Genomic DNA, 21,274 nt, shown 5'->3' with positions numbered 1-21,274 from the left:
TATGTCAATGTAAGTGCATTTTCTATTCGTCTTTGCCTTTCATTTTTGGCTAATGCAAATTACCGAAAAGATCCCCAATTACGCCTTGTGTAGAGAACGGACAGATATGGCATCAAGTTGAAACGCATCAAGTTGCGTGCGGCCTCGCGACTTCTCTTCCCGCTGCCACCTTACGACAGGCCAAGATGAATATGTACTTTCTATGCCGAGTGTGTATCTGTGTGAAGAAGAGAGTTCTACGTCAAAAAACATCCACGGTTCGTGTCCAAGTGTGTGTGAGAGATTTCAAGTCACCCCGGTGTGATTGTGAGAATTGGACTACCAGGAACGTGCATAGGAACCTCCAAACCTCCGACGCCCTCGCTTTGTTTGCTGCTCGCTCGCTCTCTCTCTCTCTCTCCTATCTCTCCCTCATGTGGCGCTGGAGTCGCTGCGAGGATGGCAGGTACAATGAAGCCCACTCTAGGATCGACTGAAACCCAAATAACCACATCCCAACAACCACCCTCAAACACACACCAGCATCAACTCCCTTTAATCATTTGCGATATTCACGTTCAGTCGTCTTCCCTCACTCACTCAAGAAGTTACATACATTTGAAAAGATCGTTTTGTGGATTAATAAAGTGTTAATACACAAGTGCGCATACATACATAGACTGTGCAAAGTTTTCTTTGCATCTTTCCACTCGCTTCTGGTATAAATATTTCCAATCTTGAGAATCTGAAGTCATCAATAGGTTTTACAGTTATGTTCCAACTGACTTTACCACAAACACACACACTCTTGCTTCCTCTCCTCCTCTGACTCGATCCCCCACTCTTTCTCTCTCTCCCCCACTCGACCATGTCTCTGTTTATCTCACAATCTGCAAACAGAGTTGCCCTGATTACCGTTAGGAAAGACGTTTTCAATCCTTTCAACGCTTTCTCTTTTCCCCCTTTTACAAAGCGTACGGCATAGTGTCGGCTTCTCTTTTGATCTCTCTCTCTCACCCCCCATGTGCTGATGTAATTAAGAACGTTCTCTTTGATAGGCTTGTCCTTGTATATTCAATGTAGTACTGACATCATTGTACCTCTCATCTCTCTCCCTCTCTCTCTCTCTGTCTCTCTGTCTCTCTCTCTCTCTCTCTCTCTCTCTTTCTCTCTCGCTCTCTCTCTCTCTCTCACTTTACTGAGTTCATTCTCTCTCGCTCAGAAAATGCGCATACACAGGAAACACCTGTGAGAGCCCTACACCACAGAAACTTGGGTGACATTAGAGCCTCGATTGGTCACAATATACGCTATAATACTCCACATCACGACAGAGAAACATTTATTTTGTATCATTGTTATAGTAAAGAATATAAATATAAATATAAAACAGAGCAGCAACAAAGTTGCAGCTCTGTTTTATATTCTTATCAAATTATACCATTTATTTTTCAATCTTCCATCATATTCAAAGGACTTATATGATTCTAAAATACCATATGCCTAATGTGTAGATTGAGATTCATTTTAATGATTAGGTTTTACTATTATATTTTATTCTACTACTACTTATTTTGAAAGATCTTGTTGATTAAGAATGGAAAGTTGTCTTGAAATTAATTTGCTTTTTATTATATATACATATGTATACTGTATATATATAATATATATGTATATATAGAGTGTGTGTATATATATATACACGTATATACACATATATTCACACACACTATACACTCTATATGTGTGTGAATATACACACACACACACACACACACAATCAAAAACAACATTTGCATATATTTTTTAGCAATAGAACTTCCTGTCCTTTGTATGTATATACAGTTACATATATTTTTCTCCAGCCAGCACCTCCAGTGTTTTACTTCTCTTAATACAAAGGTCCTGTTCATAGTGACCTCTGACACTGGATCTGTGTCTTTATTCACTGCCACATGGAGCATGTGTGGCCTCGCATGGTCGGTGACATCTGTGGTCTTCTTACATGTCCTCGCTCTGGTTCAGACCATGTCACGGTGCATGTGACCGACACCTGTCAGTGTTGTGTGCGTGTGTGTGTGTGTGTGTGTGTGTGTGTGTGTGTGTTCAATACCACTTGTTGTGGTCATGTACACAGGCACGCAGGCATTGGATTTCATTCACATCTTATGGGGAATGTGATACTGTAGTGTACCTGTTGTGTGTGTGTGTGTGTGTGTGTGGGTGTGGGTGTGGGTGCGCATGTGTGAGTGATAGCCTCAGGTCCTGTTCCAGTGCAGCGATCAAAGACACAGGGAAGACTGTGACGAAGTAGAACGGACAAAGAGCAACGAGTGAAGCTTTCTGACACGTTCACCTTGTAGACGTTTCTTCCTGGCTGCAGAAGGTGCGGTCTGGAACTGCGATGGAACCCAAATGAAAGTGACATTTTCTGTTTTTAAATCGTGTCTGTCCTGGCCGCCGGTTCATTGAATAATTGATCTATCCACTTGTCACTGGTTGAAAATGAGGAAAGCAGTTCTGGTGGTTTGGATCAGCCTGTTGGTACAAGGTCAGTTTGCCTGATCATGATTTCTCCGTCATTATTCGTTGCTCTTTACTTTGTGAAACTACCCACGTCTTCTCTTCGCTACTGGCCCTGCTGTTGTTTCTCTTTTATTCTCCACCTTCCTTGTCTTCCTTGTTCTTGACGTCACCTTCTGCCAAACCCCTCTGCCTGTGTATTTATTTCTTCCTATCTGCCTTTCTCCCTGATTCTCTGTCGATTGTGTGCATGTACATCTATCTTTCTGTCTATCTGTCCCTGCCAGTGTCTCACGGAGCCCAGGGTCATTATGCCCAGAGGCTTTTGAACGACTTGATGGAGAACTACTCCAACGCCCTCAGACCCGTGGAGGACACAGACAAGACCCTCAATGTCACCCTGCAGGTCACCCTGTCACAGATCAAAGATATGGTACGTAGAGGACCTACGGAACCCCATTTTATTGACCTACCGCAGGTTTGGTGAGCCCAAATCATCTAAGTTATATGTCTAATAATGAACTTCAGAACCTCTGTGGCTATTATCCTCAACCATAATGCGCTGGCAGTGAGATTCTGCAATTCCAATAGGGTCCAGTGGAGGTCGGCAGTGAGTAGCAAGTATCCAGTATTGGCTTTCCCAGTTATTGTGAAGTAGGACTTTTAGAATCTTTTACTTTCACTTGAATGACTGAATAAGTGGCTGGTGATTTGATTCCATGTATACATTATGTCTCAATGTCTCTGATCACGTCCTTTTGTAAACCTGTTTATAAACTTTGTGACGTGGCGCCGCCCGTTAGCGGCAGCCCGCACAGGCGCTCCTCGTTGAAATTTGGACATTTCACGGCATATATGTATGAAAGTATGTATATGTATGTGACAAATAAACGTCTTGAATCTTGAATCTTGAATCTAGTTTGTGCCACTATATGTATATATGTGTGGGTGGGGGGGGTGTGATTGTGTGTGTGATTGTGTGTGTGTGTCTGCAGGATGAGAGGAACCAGGTGCTGACCACGTACCTGTGGATCAGACAGATCTGGCACGACGCCTACCTCAAGTGGGATAAGGAGGACTACGATGGCCTGGAGGTTATCCGCATCCCCAGCGGCCTCGTCTGGAGGCCGGACATCGTCCTCTACAACAAGTCAGTCACCGGGAGAGAGAGGAAGAGGGAGCAGCAAACACAACGCAATACAAAATTGTCTTTTCCCAACTTGCATGTAAAAATATAAAAAATGAAACTCAATCTGTATCCGCGCCATTAAGATAAAGAAATAGGCAAAGAAGATCTGAAATGGCACAGTAAACAAAACCAAAGCATAAAAAAAAAATGGGAAAAATATGAAAGTACTGTACACTTTTTGAGAATGTTTTACCCTAATGTATGAATCTAAGTATGCCGATGGATTAGCTCCCCTCTCCTCGTCTCTACAGAGCAGATGAGGAGTCCTCCGGTCCGGCAGACACCAACGTGGTGCTGCGCTACAACGGGGAGATCACCTGGGACTCTCCGGCCATCACCAAGAGTTCCTGCGTTGTGGACGTCTCCTACTTCCCCTTTGACTGGCAGCAGTGCAACCTGACCTTCGGCTCCTGGACCTACAACGGTAACCAGGTGTGTAAACCAGTTACAATACAAGATTGATATGGGGTCAACATGCTGCAGTGGTTGGCAGGTAGGCACCATCAGTTAAGGGAAAAATAAACCTCCGTTGTTTGGTTCAGAAACAATTGTGGCGCATTGCGTAGCCAAACCAGAACTTGTTGCAGGTCCCTAAATGTGTGATAGGGTTTGTGCGTGGGTATGGTGTGTCCACATGTCCAATAAAGACATACCTTCCTTAGCTTCCATAGATCTACCGATACGTCTCTGTGTGTCTTTTCTCAGGTGGACATATCTATGGGAATGGACAGCGGCGACCTGTCGGACTTTGTGGAGAACGTGGAGTGGGAGTGCCACGGCATGCCGGCGGTCCGGAACGTCATCATGTACGGCTGCTGCTCGGACCCGTACCCGGACATCACCTACACCCTGCTGCTGAAACGCCGCTCCTCCTTCTACATCTTCAACCTGCTCCTGCCCTGCTTCCTCATCTCCTTTCTGGCCCCGCTGGGCTTCTACCTCCCGGCGGACTCCGGGGAGAAGGTGTCCCTCGGCGTCACTGTCCTGCTGGCCCTCACCGTCTTCCAGCTCATGGTGGCAGAGAGCATGCCGCCCTCCGAGAACGTACCTTACATAGGTGAGGATCAAGGGCTTGTCTTAGGTCTTGTCAGACCCTAGATTCCAACCTTCATTGTGATTTACTCTTTCTTCCAATGTCTAACTACAGTCTTTGCGCCGTCCAAACATTTAGGAAAGTACTACATCGCCACCATGACTATGATCACAGCGTCCACCTCGCTCACCATCTTCATCATGAACATCCATTTCTGCGGTGCTGAGGCCAAGCCGGTCCCCCACTGGGCCAAGGTGCTCATCATCGATTACATGTCAAAGATCTTCTTTGTTTACGAGGTGGGCGAGAACTGCACCACGCCAGAGAGCGAGAGAACCCCGCTCTACTCCGAGGAACCGATGGGCGACACGAGTGCGTATGGGGACGACCCCATCCAGGACAGCCTCTACCACGTGGATGCAGAGCTGTACCAGTACAGCAACGGCCACGGCCCGCACCACCACAGCCACAATGGCAAGCATCAGCAGCACCACAGCAACCTCCACCAGGCGAACGGCCACGCCAACCGGAGCCACCACTACAACAACCACAACAACCACGCGTCCAGAGGCGAGAGGAGAGAGCCGCCACGGCGATACCATCACATCGGGCGTGATGAGCTGGACTACGAGGCGGTGCCTGGACTGCAGAGCTTCCAGCACCTAAACGGGGGGCTGAAGGAAGACCAGCGCCACTCCTCTGAGAAACAGCTCTACATGACGTCCTGTCCGTGCAGCTGCCCCTGTCCCCAGCACAAACAGGTGGGCCAAGGAGGCTTCTTGTTTGGATGTATCGTCAAAGGTTTACCTGCCTGGTCACAGTTGGTAGGAATCCCTCTGGGTCAGAATGGTGCCTAATATGCTTGTCAGGAGAGGATCAGGACAACCATGAGGGTAGTTGTCATGTCATATGTACTGTTTTAGCGCTTTATACGTTACCGGGTTAGGGCTAGAATGGGATTACCTTAACCCCATTCTCAAAGGACTTTATATGGTACCCACTGACTTAGACGTGGCACTAAACGGTCTTTCCAGGATGGACAGGCCATTTTGAATCTCTCTCTCTCTCTCTCTCTCTCAGGTGGTGAAGAACATCCAGTACATAGCCAACTGCTTCCGTGAGCAGCGGTCTACTTGCGCCAAAGGAGCGGAGTGGAAGAAAGTTGCCAAGGTGATGGACAGATTTTTCATGTGGATTTTCTTCATCATGGTCTTCCTCATGAGCATCCTCATCATCGCCAAGGCAACCTGAGAGCCACGTCATGAGACTGATTTATATTGTAACTGCATTCCTCCTCAGATTTATTGGTTGGATCCCAGTGTTAAGACTCACCTCGGTGCATGTCCGATGTACTGTGATTTCAAGTGACTGGATCGCGACAGTTTTGGTCACTTTATTTTTTTCTGCGCACTGAATTTTCTGTGTGAGCGAAGTTGGTTTGTGTACGGACTTGGTGATAAAGCAAATCGGTGTATTGAGTTTCGATAATTGCAAAGATTTATGCCACATATAGGCCTATATATAGACAAAGAGATTTCTTTGAAAGGTTATGGAAAGCTAATGTCAGGTGTCGTTGAACAATGGAACTAATAGCGGAACAGTAAGACAATCTGGGCCTTGCCTTGCACATGCATAGATTTCATTATTGATGAGACATCCAGCTCAGTATGTGTATTATATTACTTATATTCTAAGCATCATGCTCTGACCCGAAAAGTTGAAAGAAAATCAATTCAGAACTAGTGAATATAGCAAGAATTTCATAAATAAATGGCTAAAACTTCTGCCTGACCACAAACCTAAGCCACAGGAAATTATTTTTTTTTTTTTTTCATAATGAATTTCACATATGAATACACCATTCATTTCCTTGATACAACATCAACAAATATTCCACAAGGCAACTGTAATAATAATTTCTCAGAGGCTTTTTAATGAACAATTTATTATCCATGATTTAAACAGGCAACAGGACATCCCCCTAGTTATAGTTATACATAAATCATCATCCATTCAGTAATCCATCCATTCCTATAAGCTAGTATTCAATATTCACTTTGCTGATTTACAAAAGAGGGTCGTCCAAAGTAGACAGCTTTTTTTAGTACAAATAAAATGTAATTTATTAAAACACATTTATTGAAACTCCTCTCATTTATTTTGTTGGATAGTCAAACTGTAAAACAGCATCTCACAGGAGAAAATGTAAGGTTTGGCTTGAATATGTTCAGGCTCAAAAGTCATGCAAATAGGGGGTTTAGGAATTTTCGAATTACTACAAACATAAAATGTCTTACAGCGGTGCTGGAAGGTCGGCGTATGAGCGTCACATCAAGACCAGACACCGGGCGGTTAGGTGGGACACTCGTTTAGAAGATGGTGGCAGACTAAGGCTCTGCTTCCCAGCTGAGATCGCATCAACCAAGCTCCGAAGGGACCTTGTGCTAGGGTTGACCTCACTGCATTTTGTTTACATCATCAAGCTCACAGCGCCCTGGGAGGATGCAGTGGGGGAGCGCAAGAACCTGAGGTTACGCTGAGCTTGCAGCCAATGCGCAACAACGTGGCCGGAAAGCGAAGTTCCAGCCAGTCGAGGTAGGCTGCAGAGGGTTTGAAGCCACATCAATGTCAAAGGGAAGGCCCACATGCAAGCAGTCATAGACCTCTCCAGAACTGCTGAAAAGAGTAGTCAGTGGCTCTGGATGAAGAGAAAAGACTCCATCTGGGCCCTCACTTAAGTAAATGAGGTTCTTCCAATATATGTGAGCTACTTAGGGACCAAGCTCCCTCTTCATCTTTACCAGGTGGTAAGAGGAGGGAGGGGGAGTGGAAGGAAGCCCAGACAGGCGGGGGAGTAGCGTGCCACAGTCACGGCCACCACCCTCTATACTCCACTTCCTGTATGCTCTGGATGAAGAAAACGGATTTGACTTGCCAAAAGAGGCAGGAGGGATACCTACCAACATGTTCCAAGACAGGCCCAAGACCTCTCCTGAACTGCTGAAAAGGGTGAGAAAGGACACCACCTGGGCCCTCAAGTGAGTAGATGTCATATAGGGGGTGAGCTCGGGACGCTGGGATTCACCGCTGAACCCTCTGGAGGTGCCTTGGGCCGGTCAGCGAAACATCGGTGAAAGACGACACCCACTTGAGAATCCAGAAGATGCCATCCCTTACTTGACCCTCCCGCAGAGTCCAGGCAGCATGTCTCATGTGTGCAATTAAGGGATATTAACATCTAGTCCTACAATACAGACGCCCATATGTGGTAATTCCTTTGTAATGTTTGATTGCAACTTAAAAGGCCAATACTCAGTAATACCCCGTTTAGTGTTGATACACTGTAGGGCCTTCTGTAAAACAGCTGAAAACCTCTGTCATCCAGCCCACAGTAAACTGGCCTACTTTGAATGATTTATATTATTATTATTTTACAGTGGATTGAAATAAGTTATGTAAAACCAGTTTAAATAAATGCGAAATACAAAAATCCTTCATCTATTAAAGGGAGTATTGTTAAACCAAAGAATGGCACAATTTCCCGATGAGGTACAACTGATCCGAGGCAGTGGATTCGGCCATGCCCACAGGCCCCCCAGCTGCAGGTGAGCATCCAGTAATAAGTGTATATAAACAGTATATGCTTGTGGCAGATTTGCCTTCCACGCGCCACTCAATTGGCGTGTTCAGGGACCTCCGGCACAGAGACACAGAAGACGGGGTTGTAGACACAGTTTATTGTTTGAGAGTTGGGCCAGCTGGAATTATCCCAGGAGCAGATAGACATGTCATGACACAGGCTCCTCTCCTGCGTGAGTGTGGGGATGGAGGTTTTTCCTTCTGCTTGTTAAACCAACCAAAGAGCAACAGGTATGCAGCCACTCTGATCCTAGAATCCACCATTTAACTAGATACAGGTCAGGTGTGGCTGCTCAAACCACACCATCCCCCCACCACAATACTCAATTGTAAATCTTTGCCCAGTATCAATTTTGGGGGGAGACGGCGGCAGTCAGTATATTGATGAATGTCTCCTTCAATGGTAGTACATCCCACGACCGTATGGCCTATTTTATTATTTTTTTGCATATCAAGTCACTCTGCATTCATTAGCTCGTATTTCAATACTCAAAAAAATTTGCCCATGTCAATGGATGACCATGGAAATCATTTGGATAGTTGACGATCTTGGTGGCAACAGGAAGAGTTTGAGCAGACGCTATACTTGACAAAAGGATCGCAATTATCTCAACATTTGCTTAGAGTAGTCGGGATGCAAATCTCGGTATTACCAAAACTGTACCAAAACTAACTTTAGAAGCACCAAAAACGAACTGGAGGTCAGTAGCATAGCACTAGGCAGGGCCACCAATTCAGCTTCGCCACCTGCTTGATCGAGACAAGCAGCCAGGACCTGAATGTGGATTGCTGCCACCTACAGGTGGCAGCTACCTGCAGTCCTACCTCAACTTCAACTTGAATCAGACAAGCAAAGAAATGCCATCAACGTTCTAACAGCGGTGAGACTTTTCAACCCCTTGCGGATATTTGATTCTATACAACTTGACCAATTTGAGGTGGATGAAAAAGCAGCTCTGAACCTAACAGGTGTGCTCCAGATGTACAAGTGTGTCATTTGAGTCATTTGAGTCCAATCATTTTACCTGAAAAAGCAGTGTAGCCCCGTGCCTTTCGAGGTAGATGTTGAATGACACGGGAACGGACTGCACATGCGCCAACCTGCTTATTAACCAGCTTCTATGGAGGCAAAGGCAGAGAGACTCGCTGCCCTGTGACGCAAGCTGCCGGTCAAACTGTCTGACTCGCCCAGTGCTCCATGGGGGGCAGACAGCTGCTGCAATTATTTCAGGCATAAATGAACATATGTATTAGATTAGATTTTTGAAATTGAAGATGATGTTAAAATCGAATGTAAGTATGCTGCATAAATCCAATGTTCTTTTTACACCCCTTTACCACTGCACCAAAAACCCGGTAACACCAGCTAACATCTGGCATTTGTCACCAGTTGGAAAGGAAGAACCCGAGTCAAATGACACGGCAATAGGCTCCACCCCCGATCGGCTCTGATGTGAACAGGACTCGCGTCGACCCACTAATTTTGGCGCCTTTACCTGAGCTCCCTTTACTTTTTTATTGTTTGCGGTCTCCTCTAGTGTTTGGTTCCCAATCACACTGCAACCATAACACTCCCCTTTTTCCGACATGTTGGTGACGTCGAACGTGACGCAGCAGAAAAAAAAAAAATTCTCCTGGCAATGGGAAAGGTGTAAATCGCCTATTTTTTAACGGGTTGACCTGGTGTGGCAGTTTCTCCTACCTCCCGCCACCCAAGTAGCGTTTCAGGGCGCTCCGGCACAGAGACGCAGAAGAAGAGGGGTTGTAAACACCAGTTTATTGTAGAGAGTTGGCCAGCTGGAATTAGCCAGGAGCAGATAGACATGTGTCATGACAGGGCTCCTCTCCTGAGTGTGTGTGGGGATGGGGGTTTTACCCGCTGCTTGTTAGACCAACCAACAAGCAACAGGTATGCAGCCAGTCTGTTCTCCATTACTTAGATCCAGGTCAGGTGTGGCTGCTCAAACCACGCCATCCCCACACCACACCCGGGTCTCAAAAATCCTGGGTAAAGCCGCTAATTTAGGTGTAAAAAGGGTATTATCACAGGGCATGCGTAGGAGGGTATGCTAAATTATTTCACATATTAAAGTAGAAACTCTCCATGTAAATGGGCATTTCTATTTGCTGTTTTTTTTTGTGTAAGGAAAAAATCATTAGGCATAACATGATGTTAATATTTTATATTTTGTTCTCATACAAAGCTGTTAATCTTACTTTGTCAGGTCATTTTTGACAGGCATAGTTGCACGGGCAGCAATCTTAGTGCTGTACCCGTAAAGATCTAGCTATTTTGTTTTTGGATTTATAACAACATCTGGAAAAAACAAGTTGTTTAGTTGTAGAGCCGGATAACGGTTGCTCCGATCTTTATTGAGCTTGCTCTTTACTGTAAAAAAGCCCAAACAACAGACAAGTGATGCTCAGACATGTCAATTTCTGTTTATTTTCGAGTTCTGTTATATATGTGACTTATTCTCTCCATTGTGGACCAACAAACAAAACATGTTCAAATTGTTTCCCTTGAAAATGATGTACATGAATCACACAACCTTTAAATATAAATTAGCAGGGGCACGAATAAAAACACATCTCTTACATCCAAAGCCTTGCTGCTCTGACTTGACCACCCCGATCGGTAGAGGACGCACCGTGGCATCCCCTGTCCGACCACGGTCAGGGTTTCAGTGGAGCAGGCGTAATCCCCTTCGATGGAGGAGGCCCCGCTTTGCCAGAGTGCCAGCATGTTTGTGGAGAGCGCCAGCTGTCTGACTCTCCAGCTTCTGGCCCTGAAGGATCTGTGGCTGCCATGGCTCCATTGCACAAGGACCATTTGTCCCCCGTGATAGTGAGAGAGCCTGGAGTCCGCCATCTTCCAACTGGAGGCAGAGACAGCGAGAGAACTGGTACAGCAGATTCAACACTGGAAGGAAAAACATTTTTATCTCATCCTCTATGTTTGGAGCATTAAAAACCCTGTTTGTCTTGTTTCCTAACACTTTTATCAGAATCAGAATCAGAATCAGAAATACTTTAATAATCCCAGGGGGAAATGACTTTTATATAGAGAGAGACGGTAAGAAACTCCTCCCCTGGGAGTGTAGGGGCTGATGATGTGTGCATCACAAAAAGGGTACTTTCTAATTCCACATTACACTACACCAAAACAGGAAGGAAATGATCAACACGTACACACGCACACACCTTCCCACATTTATTTAGTTATTTATTTATTAATCAGTCACAAATCAATCAGATGTTTTTGTACTAATCAATAGTTTCTTGGGTTTCAAGCCTCTTAATTAAACTTTTACTATATTTGTTAACTTCTGTTTATAGAAGTGCACATATTCTATTTTTATGTTGTTATTTTTCTCTCTTTTTGCTTTCACTATTCTGTCTCTTATCTTTATTGCAGCATGCATTTAAAAACAAGTATAACATAGTGTGGCAATCGATTTATGAAAAAATAAACAGAACTAATATACATTAAGATTAAGCATACTTTCAATTGAAAATAAATGTATTTTTTCATGAAGATTATTAACCTGCTTAATGTAAAACTATTGAGTATTACATTTTCAGGAAATGGGAATAAAACCATATGTTTATTGAAAATAAAAAATAACATTATTATTATTATTATTATTATTATTATTATTCATAATAACAATAATAATAATAATAATAATAATTATTATTATTATTAATAATAACAATAACAATAATAATAATAATAATAATAATAATAACGATGATAATAATAATAATGTTCATTTTTTCCTGTATACTACAGGAAACACATTATACTCTGTTCAACACGTAACATGTATTCAATAAATGTGTAATTTGTTTGTGTTTTTGAAAAATAATAGTCCAATCATCCCTTTGGCTTAGTCACCCAGTTCCTTAGAAAGGGTTGTCTTTACTGTAAGTATGGTGATCTGGTCTGATCAGATTTGATTGAAAGTGAAAGTATTTCTTGGAATGACTCACCTTCTGAAAATAGCAATACATGCCTACATGCAATACAGACACCTTTGTCTTTTTATTTTCCAGAATTAAAAAAAAAAGTGAAATACTTGTTATAAGTGTTGCTATGTACAATACGGTTGCATGTAAACAACTCATTGAGTATCATACACTTGCTCTCCCTATAAAACTTTGACTATTTACTCAAACGCTGTTCTGTGTATTGCATTACTCATGACCGTAAGTCTTTGCACACACTGTTCAGTGTGGTTTATAATGGTTAAAATGTCCCACTTTTAAAGTTTAATAATGAGTTGTTAAATGAAACAATACGGCTTATAGCTTTACTCTTGTGCATTCCGTGGTGGTAATTCAACGGTGCGTGCGGCAATTACTATACATATCACAGTAATAGAAGTTGTAGTTTTTTCTCTTCTGTGGCCGTTCGGGAATGATTTCATTTCCCCAAAAAAGGAGCTCAACGCTGAGTTCACTTTGCCCTTAGCATTGATTACTGCTAGGTCTCGGGTGACAGATGATAACTGAAGAAAACACCAGATGGACTTTGTACATGATTACGTAATTGAACAAAGTAATGAAACTTCTTTCACTTCTTTCCCAATTTGCCTCTACCTGACCATGCTGCCATTCTCCAGCGTGTTCAGTCAGAGGAATGATCTGTGGAGTTGGACTATTGGGCCACTCCTCGTACGGCAGATTGACATGGATTCACAGTGGTGATGATGTCCATGGGGGTCACAGTTCAGAGGGGGATGGGTTGTTGTGCATCTTTTCAGCTGACCCCCCAGTAGACACACCCCCCCCCCCCCAACTCTAGGATCTAAATAGTGACAGCAAAGCAGAATAGCAGCCACGACACTACTGAAGTGCAGTGACCACAGCATGTCTTCCATTACAGCAACAGTGGACACAGCAAGCTGCAGGTGCAAACAGCAGTCCACCAACTCTTTATTTACAGCTAAGGGTAAGTTCAAATTCTTTCTTCATAATAATATTAGCAATGCTTTTGACAGTCTATGCTAACTCTATATGGGTTGCGATCCCGGTCCAATTTCTCATGGTTTTATCTAGCAGGTAGAAAGGAGTCTACCCACCTCTCCTCTGTTGAGCTCAGGCTGGTTCTCCTGGGGAAAGCTGGCAGTGGGAAGAGCTCCACTGGCAACTCCATCTTGGGTCGTGTGGCCTTCGGGCCACGGACCAGCAGCTCCTCTGCGACCCAGCGCTGCCGCCGAGCCTGCGGAGAATTCCGCGGCCGCTACCTCATGCTCCTGGACACTCCAGGTTTGCTGGACACGCATCAGACTCCCAAGGAGGTGCAGAGGGAGCTGAAGAGAAGTGTCACTCTGGTGTTCCCTGGCCCCCATGCCTTCCTTCTTGTTGTGCATATTGGAAGGTTCACAAAGGACGAGGAGGATGCCTTGTGCCAGATCCAGCAAGCGCTAGGGCCCCAGGTTTTATCCTTCAGCGTGGTGGTGTTCACCTATGGGGACACTGTGGAAGAGGAGACAAAGGTAAGAGACTGCCTAATAAAGGGGAATGAGGCTCTGGCTGGGCTGGTGGCCAGGTGTGGGGGAAGGTACTGTCTCTTCAACAACAATACCTCCAAGATCAAGGAACAAGTGTCCGATCTGCTGGCCCTGGTGAACACCATGATGGAGGCCAACGGGGGAAGCTGCTACACCAGCGTGATGCTAATGGAGATGGAGGATGAGACGGAGAGGCTGGTGAAAGAGGAGATGAGGCCGGGGAGAGAGAAACAGGAGCTGATGAAGTGGGAGCAGGAGGAGGCCGTTCGACGGCGGTACCAGGTAGAGCTTCAAAGGGTTCAGATTAAGTGCAACATGGAGATAGAGGCGATGAAAATAACCCATGGGTCAGAGAGGGAGAAGACAGAGAAACTTCTAAGAGAAAAAGAGGAGCTTCTGAGAAGAGAGAGGGCGGACAACGAGAAAACGGAGAAGGACAGAAAGATTCACGAGATGGTGCAAGTGATGGCGATAAGGCGGGAGGAAGAGAAAAAGAGAGTCGCTCTTCAAGAAAAACTCAACAGAGTGGCCAAAACGCTGGAGGAGGTGACGGATCGGGAAAAAACCAGCAGGAGGGACACGGAGATGATGACCCGGGTGGAGAGAGCGGAGAACCAGAGGAAGGAGGGAGAGAGAGAACTTCAGCTACTACTGTGGGAGCAGACCATCAGGCGACGAGAGGAGAAGAAGAGGGAGGCTCTGCAGAAAGAACTGGACGGACTCAAGCTGGTCCTGGAGGAACAGGGCAGGCGGGAGCAGGGGGAGGAGGAGGGGGAGAAAACACGAGAAGAGCCGCTCAAAAGCGAGAGGGAGGACAGCCAGATGGAGCGGGAACGAGGGTTAGAAAACCAACGAGTGGGGAAAAAGGGAAACGGCGCAATGAGGACGGAGGAATACAAAGCCAACAAAGAGAGAGTGAAGCTGGAGAGGGATGGGAGGAAGCTGGCGAGGAATGACAGATGTGATCCAGAAATGAGCAAAGGGAGAAACCAGAGTCACAAGATGCGTCCAGAGAGCTGTTGTAAAGATTTAGTGAAGAAGCCTCCGGAGGTCCATAGCGGTTTGATCAGACGAGTCAGACCTGTGAGTGGGTACGCTCAGGAGATGGGACTGGTGGTGCTGAACGCAGCTCTGGAGACCATTGGAGCCCCCTGCTGTATACAGTAAATGAATAAAAATGCAACTTCTGGGCCTATTTATTACATTGTGTACTTTTCAGTCATTCTGAACGTGTTATACAGTATGTGTTGGGCCTATATTTATATTTAAATTACTTATGGAAACACCCCCAGCTAGATTATATATTACCTACCACTAAATCACATATGATTTATAACAACACACTGTGTAGTGTAGTATGTACTGGCTCTCGGATTTAATGAAAGTCTATTCTTTGTTCAAGCATTTTTACTCAACAAATGCATATAATTTAGATGTTGCGGGTCGGACAAATGACAGAAACGGTTGAAAAATAATTCAAGTTATTTAAAATCAGCCGTTCAAAAAGTTTTAGTTATTAATAAAGGGAATTTTTTAAATTTGTCGTTTTTACAACTCATTTGGTTCAGGCCTATACCAGTGTGTGGGTGTGTGTGTGTGTATGTTTGTCTGTGTGTATACAGCTGCTGTAAACGATTCAAGCCTCCAGGATTACCCAGTGGTGATGGGAGCGTAAAGCAGGAACAATTCAATTGAAATTCAAAATTTGCCTTCATGTAATTTACCTTTTGAAATACCCGTTCCAAGAGATAGATCCGTTTTTTTTCCCCCCACACACAACATGCAAATATGCTTCCTTAAAGGAATAGAGGTCCGTAATATTTTACGCTTAGACCAAGGTACCATGTCTGATCCATTACCAAGCTAAGGACTAAATGAAGGAGTGATGCAGCACTCCCGGTCTTTTGACCAAGGCGGTAAGTGCAAAATAACCAACATTTGGATCATCACTTCTGGAGAGACTCCACGGTCCAAGACCAGGACTCTGGATGCAGAGCCCAGTGCAATTGAAGGTGAAATAACGCGACACAAGATCATTGCTGTCAAGTCTTGAAGAAACGACATTTCAGCTGTGTTGTTCCTTTTCCATACCGTGCCATTTGATCGTTGGCTACTAACCCTGGACAGACATTCCAGAGTGGTCCTTCCCCCGGGAGAGGGACGGGGTCCCCATTGAATTGTGCCCTTGGTGCTGTGTGAGGTGCTGGAGGGTCACTGTTTGCTCAAGGGCATGGCTGGAAACAGTAAAGTTCAGGATGTTTCAGAATCATAATCAGAAAGGTTTTTGTATGGGGATAAATGATCATACATAATTCTGTATGGGAACGTTTTGTATCATTTCACATCGTATTGCATCATTTAGCAGCATTAAGAATTGTTTTGCATCATTTAACATAGGTTATATAAAAGTTGCAGAGTCATTGCCGTCAGGTGCTTTTTGCATTGTTTTTTTTTACGAGAGAATTTGTAATTATATTATATATATATTCTTATTTTAATTTGAGTTTTTATTTTAAAATGCTGATTTGTGCTTGTCAAAATAAACAAAAGCATTTTGTTAATTTCAAACAAAAAAACCCCATTATGAAATAAATAAATTATGATAATTTTTTGGCAACTAATAATGGTAATGTACAACAAATGGTCATTAGTAAAGCTTTTCTTTCTGAAAAGGATTAAACACAATAAAGGCCTTCTGAATATAATTTGTTATGATTAATAAAGTGTTATCTTATCTTAAAATGATAGTGATGAATGTTGTGATCATTTAATTTCTGTTCATAAGTTTAACTGCGCCATGTTCACATCTACGTCTAGAAGTTAACTGAAGTTAACAGTGCTGAAGTCATGGAGAAGGTGAGAGGATTTGAGCCCTGGTTCGGCATGGGATCGGAATACACGCCGTTTGGAAAGCACGGAAGGCCGTTGGGTTGGCCCCCTGAAGGACTCCTCTTCATCCAAACCTCTATATGGATTTGCCATAAATACTGCATGTGTAAGCCATACAGTATATTCTGTAGCTCGGGGGTTTCCTTCTAAATGCACCATGCCATGATGATGAGAAGCCCACAAGCTGCTTTCCTGGTGATTTCATCCCCAGAGTCGTGCGTGGTGGGCTCTGACAATGCTTTTGGAAGAGACATTTCCATCTGTCACTGCAGCGCTTGTCTTAAGCTGGTTTGGAAACAGGCGGCGGGAAAACACGCCAATGTCAAGAACAAAAAAAAGGACATATAGGAGGGTCGAAGGGAATTTGCAAATATTTAGTAGTCAGTTAAAATAGTATTCTTAGTCAGAATAGGTAAAATCAAAATGCTCAAAATGACATGGATTTGCCTTGACCTGGATTCACAAATGACATATTTATAATCCCTAAATGTTACAGTATTAGCCGTTTGCATAATAAACGCTTGAAATGCTTTGTTTTGTGCGCCCACTCGATGGACGAGACCTTGTTATCTGCGGGGATTATGCGATTATTATTGAAGTCATTTCCACCGCACTCTGATGTGTGATTTGACCAACCTGTGTGTGATTAGTGGCAGTTCCAGGTGGGCCCGTGCGACGGGGTGGAAACAGGCGATCACGTGTGGGTGGCCCGGCACGTTCTGCACCACATCTGCGAGGACGTCGAGGAAGGAGGGTGGGTGTGAGCACATTGAGGGTTAACACTTGTTCATTTTCTCTGGCATTTCCCTTTAAGGAAACAGGTGCATGCACAGAAGTGTCCAATACACAACACAGCTTTTTACAGTATGCATAAAACCATGCATTCATTGGACATAAACATCCTCTTTTAAATAAAAGCCTGACTAAAACCTATTCCTTGACGGATACATCCAAGGAGCCATGGAGAGGCTGAGAGGGCGTCGCCTCCAGCAACGTACACCGCCTTACCGGGGGTCGTTCTACCTCCGATTTCCATTTGTGTTCTCTGCCTGAGTGGTGCGGCAAAAACGTCAGCGTCAGTATCCCAATCTGTGTCGGTCAGGTCGGCCGTGGCTGCCCGGAGGGACAGACGTCCGGCTGCCAACCGTGACCCCCTACGCCTCCATGACGGCCCCGGCTTTAAGCGGCCTGTTGGGGGTCACGGAGGAGGACGGCGGGCAGAACGTGGGAAGCTGATCCGAGAAGAAGATGGGGCACGTCTCTCTAATCGCCTTATTTTCTGTCAATAAATCAAACAATCCAATTCATGACAGTTAAAATCACCAGTCATGATGTGGGGCGAAAATTTGATCACATTTTTATTTGTAGTCTTTGTTTCAGCATCGAGGCCGACTCCAGCACATCCGTCGCAAAATCCACATTTTCCTGCCTTCTCGCATTTTTTTCCTTCGACTAGTTTGTCGACTTTTGAAGCTCATCATATTTATTATTATGTGAATAATTCCCCCAAATAAATGCCTCTTAGCACCAAATAGATTCTATAGTTGTTATTTATGAACATCTGGACTGACGTTGGAGCACTGAGCACTGTTGGAAATGAGAAGGTGGTGGGTGGGTGGTGCGCGCGAGGGGCAACCACTGAACTTGCACTCTCTAGGACGTGGCCGGGGTTCAGGAGGGTCAGGGTTTCATTTGCTGACCAAAATATTCCTTCACCAATCCCCGACGATAGATCTCCATTCGAATCTCTGACACTGAAAACGTCCGAATGGTCATTTCTCTTGAACATACGGCGCTTGATCTCGAAGCGAGACGTTAACGCACCCCGGTGTGGCCGTAAGAGCTGGGTGAACATTTTAAGTATTTATACCGTAGACATGGGTCGCCATGGTAACACTTTGAAACAACATCTGTTTCCATGTCGCACTCAACTTCGCATTCAAATACAAAAACAAAAACATGGCGTTGTCGCGCGTTCAGGGGATGAGTGTTTTTCAAAACCACGCGAAAGAAGAAAAGAAAACAAAAAAAAAAAAACACCCAAAAAACTACCAACAATCAATTTCTGTGTTTCTATGCACAGGGCAGAGCAACAGTTATATGGAGCATTGCTAATTGGATGTCACGTCCGTATGGTTTACTGTCGCGTTCTCGTCGAATCGTTGGGGTTTGACGTAACAGGGATTGCGAATCAGTGATTGCAGGCTGAAAGTGGAGCTTTTTTCTTAATCCCACATGGCCAACTCTGCCCAGTCCTGTGCTGTGGGCTGGCTGTGTTTTAACAGTAATTACCAGCTGGTGGTGCACATGTCCTCTGGTAAATCTGCTCTGCGCTCTGGAGCACAGATTAGTCCAGAGGAGGAGGAGGAGGAGGCGCACTCCAATCTGCCCGGATGAGTTGGCCAGACCTACATTTCCTCCAAAAGGGACATTTGCTCCTTTTATTGATATTAGTTGTCGTTTTTTTCAAGTGGAAACCTCCTTATTTCCGTACTCCATCATTTGACATGAGTTTATTTAGGTCCGGGCGATGAATACCACCACCCTGCCAGGGGCCGGACGGGATGGAGACCTGGTGAAACGGGCGGTGACGGGGTCCGTGCTCACCCTCCTCATCGTTTGGACTTTGCTGGGGAACTTCGTGGTCTGCGCCGCCGTGTTCCGCTACCGGCACCTGCGGGTGAAGGTGACGAACATCTTCATCGTGTCCCTCGCCTTCTCGGACCTGCTGGTGGCGGCTCTCGTGATGCCGTGGAAAGCCGTGTCCGAGGTGGCGGGGTCCTGGCCCTTCGGGTCCTCCTTCTGCACCACCTGGGTGGCCTGCGACATCATGTGCTCCACGGCCTCCATCCTCAACCTGTGCGTCATCAGCGTGGACCGCTACTGGGCCATCTCCAGCCCCTTCCAGTACGAGAGGACCATGAGCAAGAGGCTGGCCTGCGTGATGATCGGACTGACGTGGACCGTGTCCGTGATCATCTCCTTCGTGCCCGTGCACCTGGACTGGCACCGGGCGGAGTTCAGCGACCCCGGTTCTTATAACTCCTCGTTTGACTTAGGGGGAAACTGCGACTCCAGCCTGAGCCGCACCTACGCCATCTCCTCCTCCCTGATCAGCTTCTACATCCCCGTGGCCGTCATGATCGTCACGTACACGCGCATCTACCGGATTGCCCACCGGCAGATTGGGAGGATCTCGTCCCTGGAGCGCGCCGCGGAGCGCGCACGGAGCTCCCGCTCCGACGCGCCGGGAAACTTTCCTGGAGTTAGGGATTCCCCAAAACACCACCACCGGACTCGCGGTCGAAGCTGGCCCGGCGATCCCAGCCCCCACCCTCACCCCCACCCCCACCCCCACCCGCACCCGCACCCGTACCCGTACCGGGCCCTCGGGGTTTCCCTCAGGAAGGAAACCAAGGTCCTGAAGACGCTCAGCATCATCATGGGGGTCTTCGTCTGCTGCTGGACCCCTTTCTTCGTCCTCAACTGCGCCCTGCCCTTCTGCCCGGACCACCGCGGTCCGTACTGCGTCAGCAGGAAGACGTTCGACGTGTTCGTGTGGTTCGGCTGGAGCAACTCGTCCCTCAACCCCGTCATCTACGCGTTCAACGCCGATTTTCGCGACGCCTTCCTGCGCCTGCTGGGCTGCCGCTGCGGCAGGTGCGTCCGGTGCGTCGCGGAGAGCGCAGGGAGCTGCAACACGCACGGGTCCCCCAAGCGGGACAGCAACACGGAGCCGTGCGTGTCCTACGGCGTCCGCACCAACACCAGGGGAAGCGAGGACAGCGGCAACACGACCGTCACTCTGTTTTACCACAGAGGCTCGGGGGCGGACACTGTCGAAAGTAAAACTGATGTGATTTATGACGTCATTGGCATGACGCAAATTCCTTTATGAGTTAAAGGACACTTTGCTTATTACAAAGCGGCAAACCGATGGAAAAAGAGCTTTAAGAGTGTAAATAGTTTGTTGATGGGTGCTCAGAAGGAAGAAAGTGAGGCAGTATTGGTGGAGTTTGAAGGAGAAGTGCTGCACTAAAGAAAGTTTTTTGTTTTTTTATCGATTGGTTTATTTTAGTACAAGAGAGTAATGGCTTCATGGCATGGACCTTTGCGGTACTATGATTTCCAACTTTTTGGACATATTGCGACGTTTTGTCAGTAAGAAAGGTGATGTGCAAGGTGTGGAGGTGGATCACCAGTACAGGACGTGTGAGGGTGCACAACCACCAAAGTGTTGTAATTGTGGAGGAGCTCTTAGTGGAGCTCACCGAGGATCCGAAATGACGAAACAATAAGTAGTTGTGTAATTGTGCAGGTGAAAGCAGGGGGCGGGGACAGCAATTGGGCAGTGGGAAGAAAGACAAACAATGGACACAAGGTATGGATAGAAAGGGGAAAATCCAGTGAGAATTGAGATATGAAGGTGGCTGCTGAGATAAAATCTATAACAGGGAGGAAACAACTGGTGGTGAAGGCAGCAGCACGACATACGGATATGGT

The 21,274-nt window shown here is 45.7% G+C and overlaps 2 protein-coding genes across 2 annotated transcripts; both read left to right on the top strand.

Annotated features, from left to right (window-relative positions):
* Nucleotides 1-2,484: 2,484 nt before the first annotated feature.
* chrna9a (cholinergic receptor, nicotinic, alpha 9a) lies at nucleotides 2,485-5,975 on the top strand (the record flags this gene model as incomplete). Its single annotated transcript, XM_079998469.1, has 7 exons — nucleotides 2,485-2,530; nucleotides 2,790-2,935; nucleotides 3,498-3,652; nucleotides 3,943-4,123; nucleotides 4,397-4,748; nucleotides 4,863-5,485; nucleotides 5,805-5,975. 7 exons carry the CDS (start codon nucleotides 2,485-2,487, stop codon nucleotides 5,973-5,975), a joined length of 1,674 nt encoding a protein of 557 aa, XP_079854595.1.
* Nucleotides 5,976-19,340: 13,365 nt separating this feature from the next.
* LOC307229495 (D(1) dopamine receptor-like) lies at nucleotides 19,341-21,058 on the top strand (the record flags this gene model as incomplete). The annotated part of the gene is made up of 2 exons (XM_079999493.1): nucleotides 19,341-20,616; nucleotides 20,934-21,058. Exons 1-2 carry the CDS (start codon nucleotides 19,518-19,520, stop codon nucleotides 21,056-21,058), a joined length of 1,224 nt encoding a protein of 407 aa, XP_079855619.1. The 5' UTR covers nucleotides 19,341-19,517.
* Nucleotides 21,059-21,274: the final 216 nt, after the last annotated feature.

This window comes from Zeus faber (genome assembly GCF_960531495.2).
Source record: "Zeus faber genome assembly, chromosome: 4".
NCBI lineage: Eukaryota > Metazoa > Chordata > Actinopteri > Zeiformes > Zeidae > Zeus > Zeus faber.
Note: the sequence above shows the minus strand (reverse complement) of the source record. Positions and strands in the feature narration are given on the sequence as shown.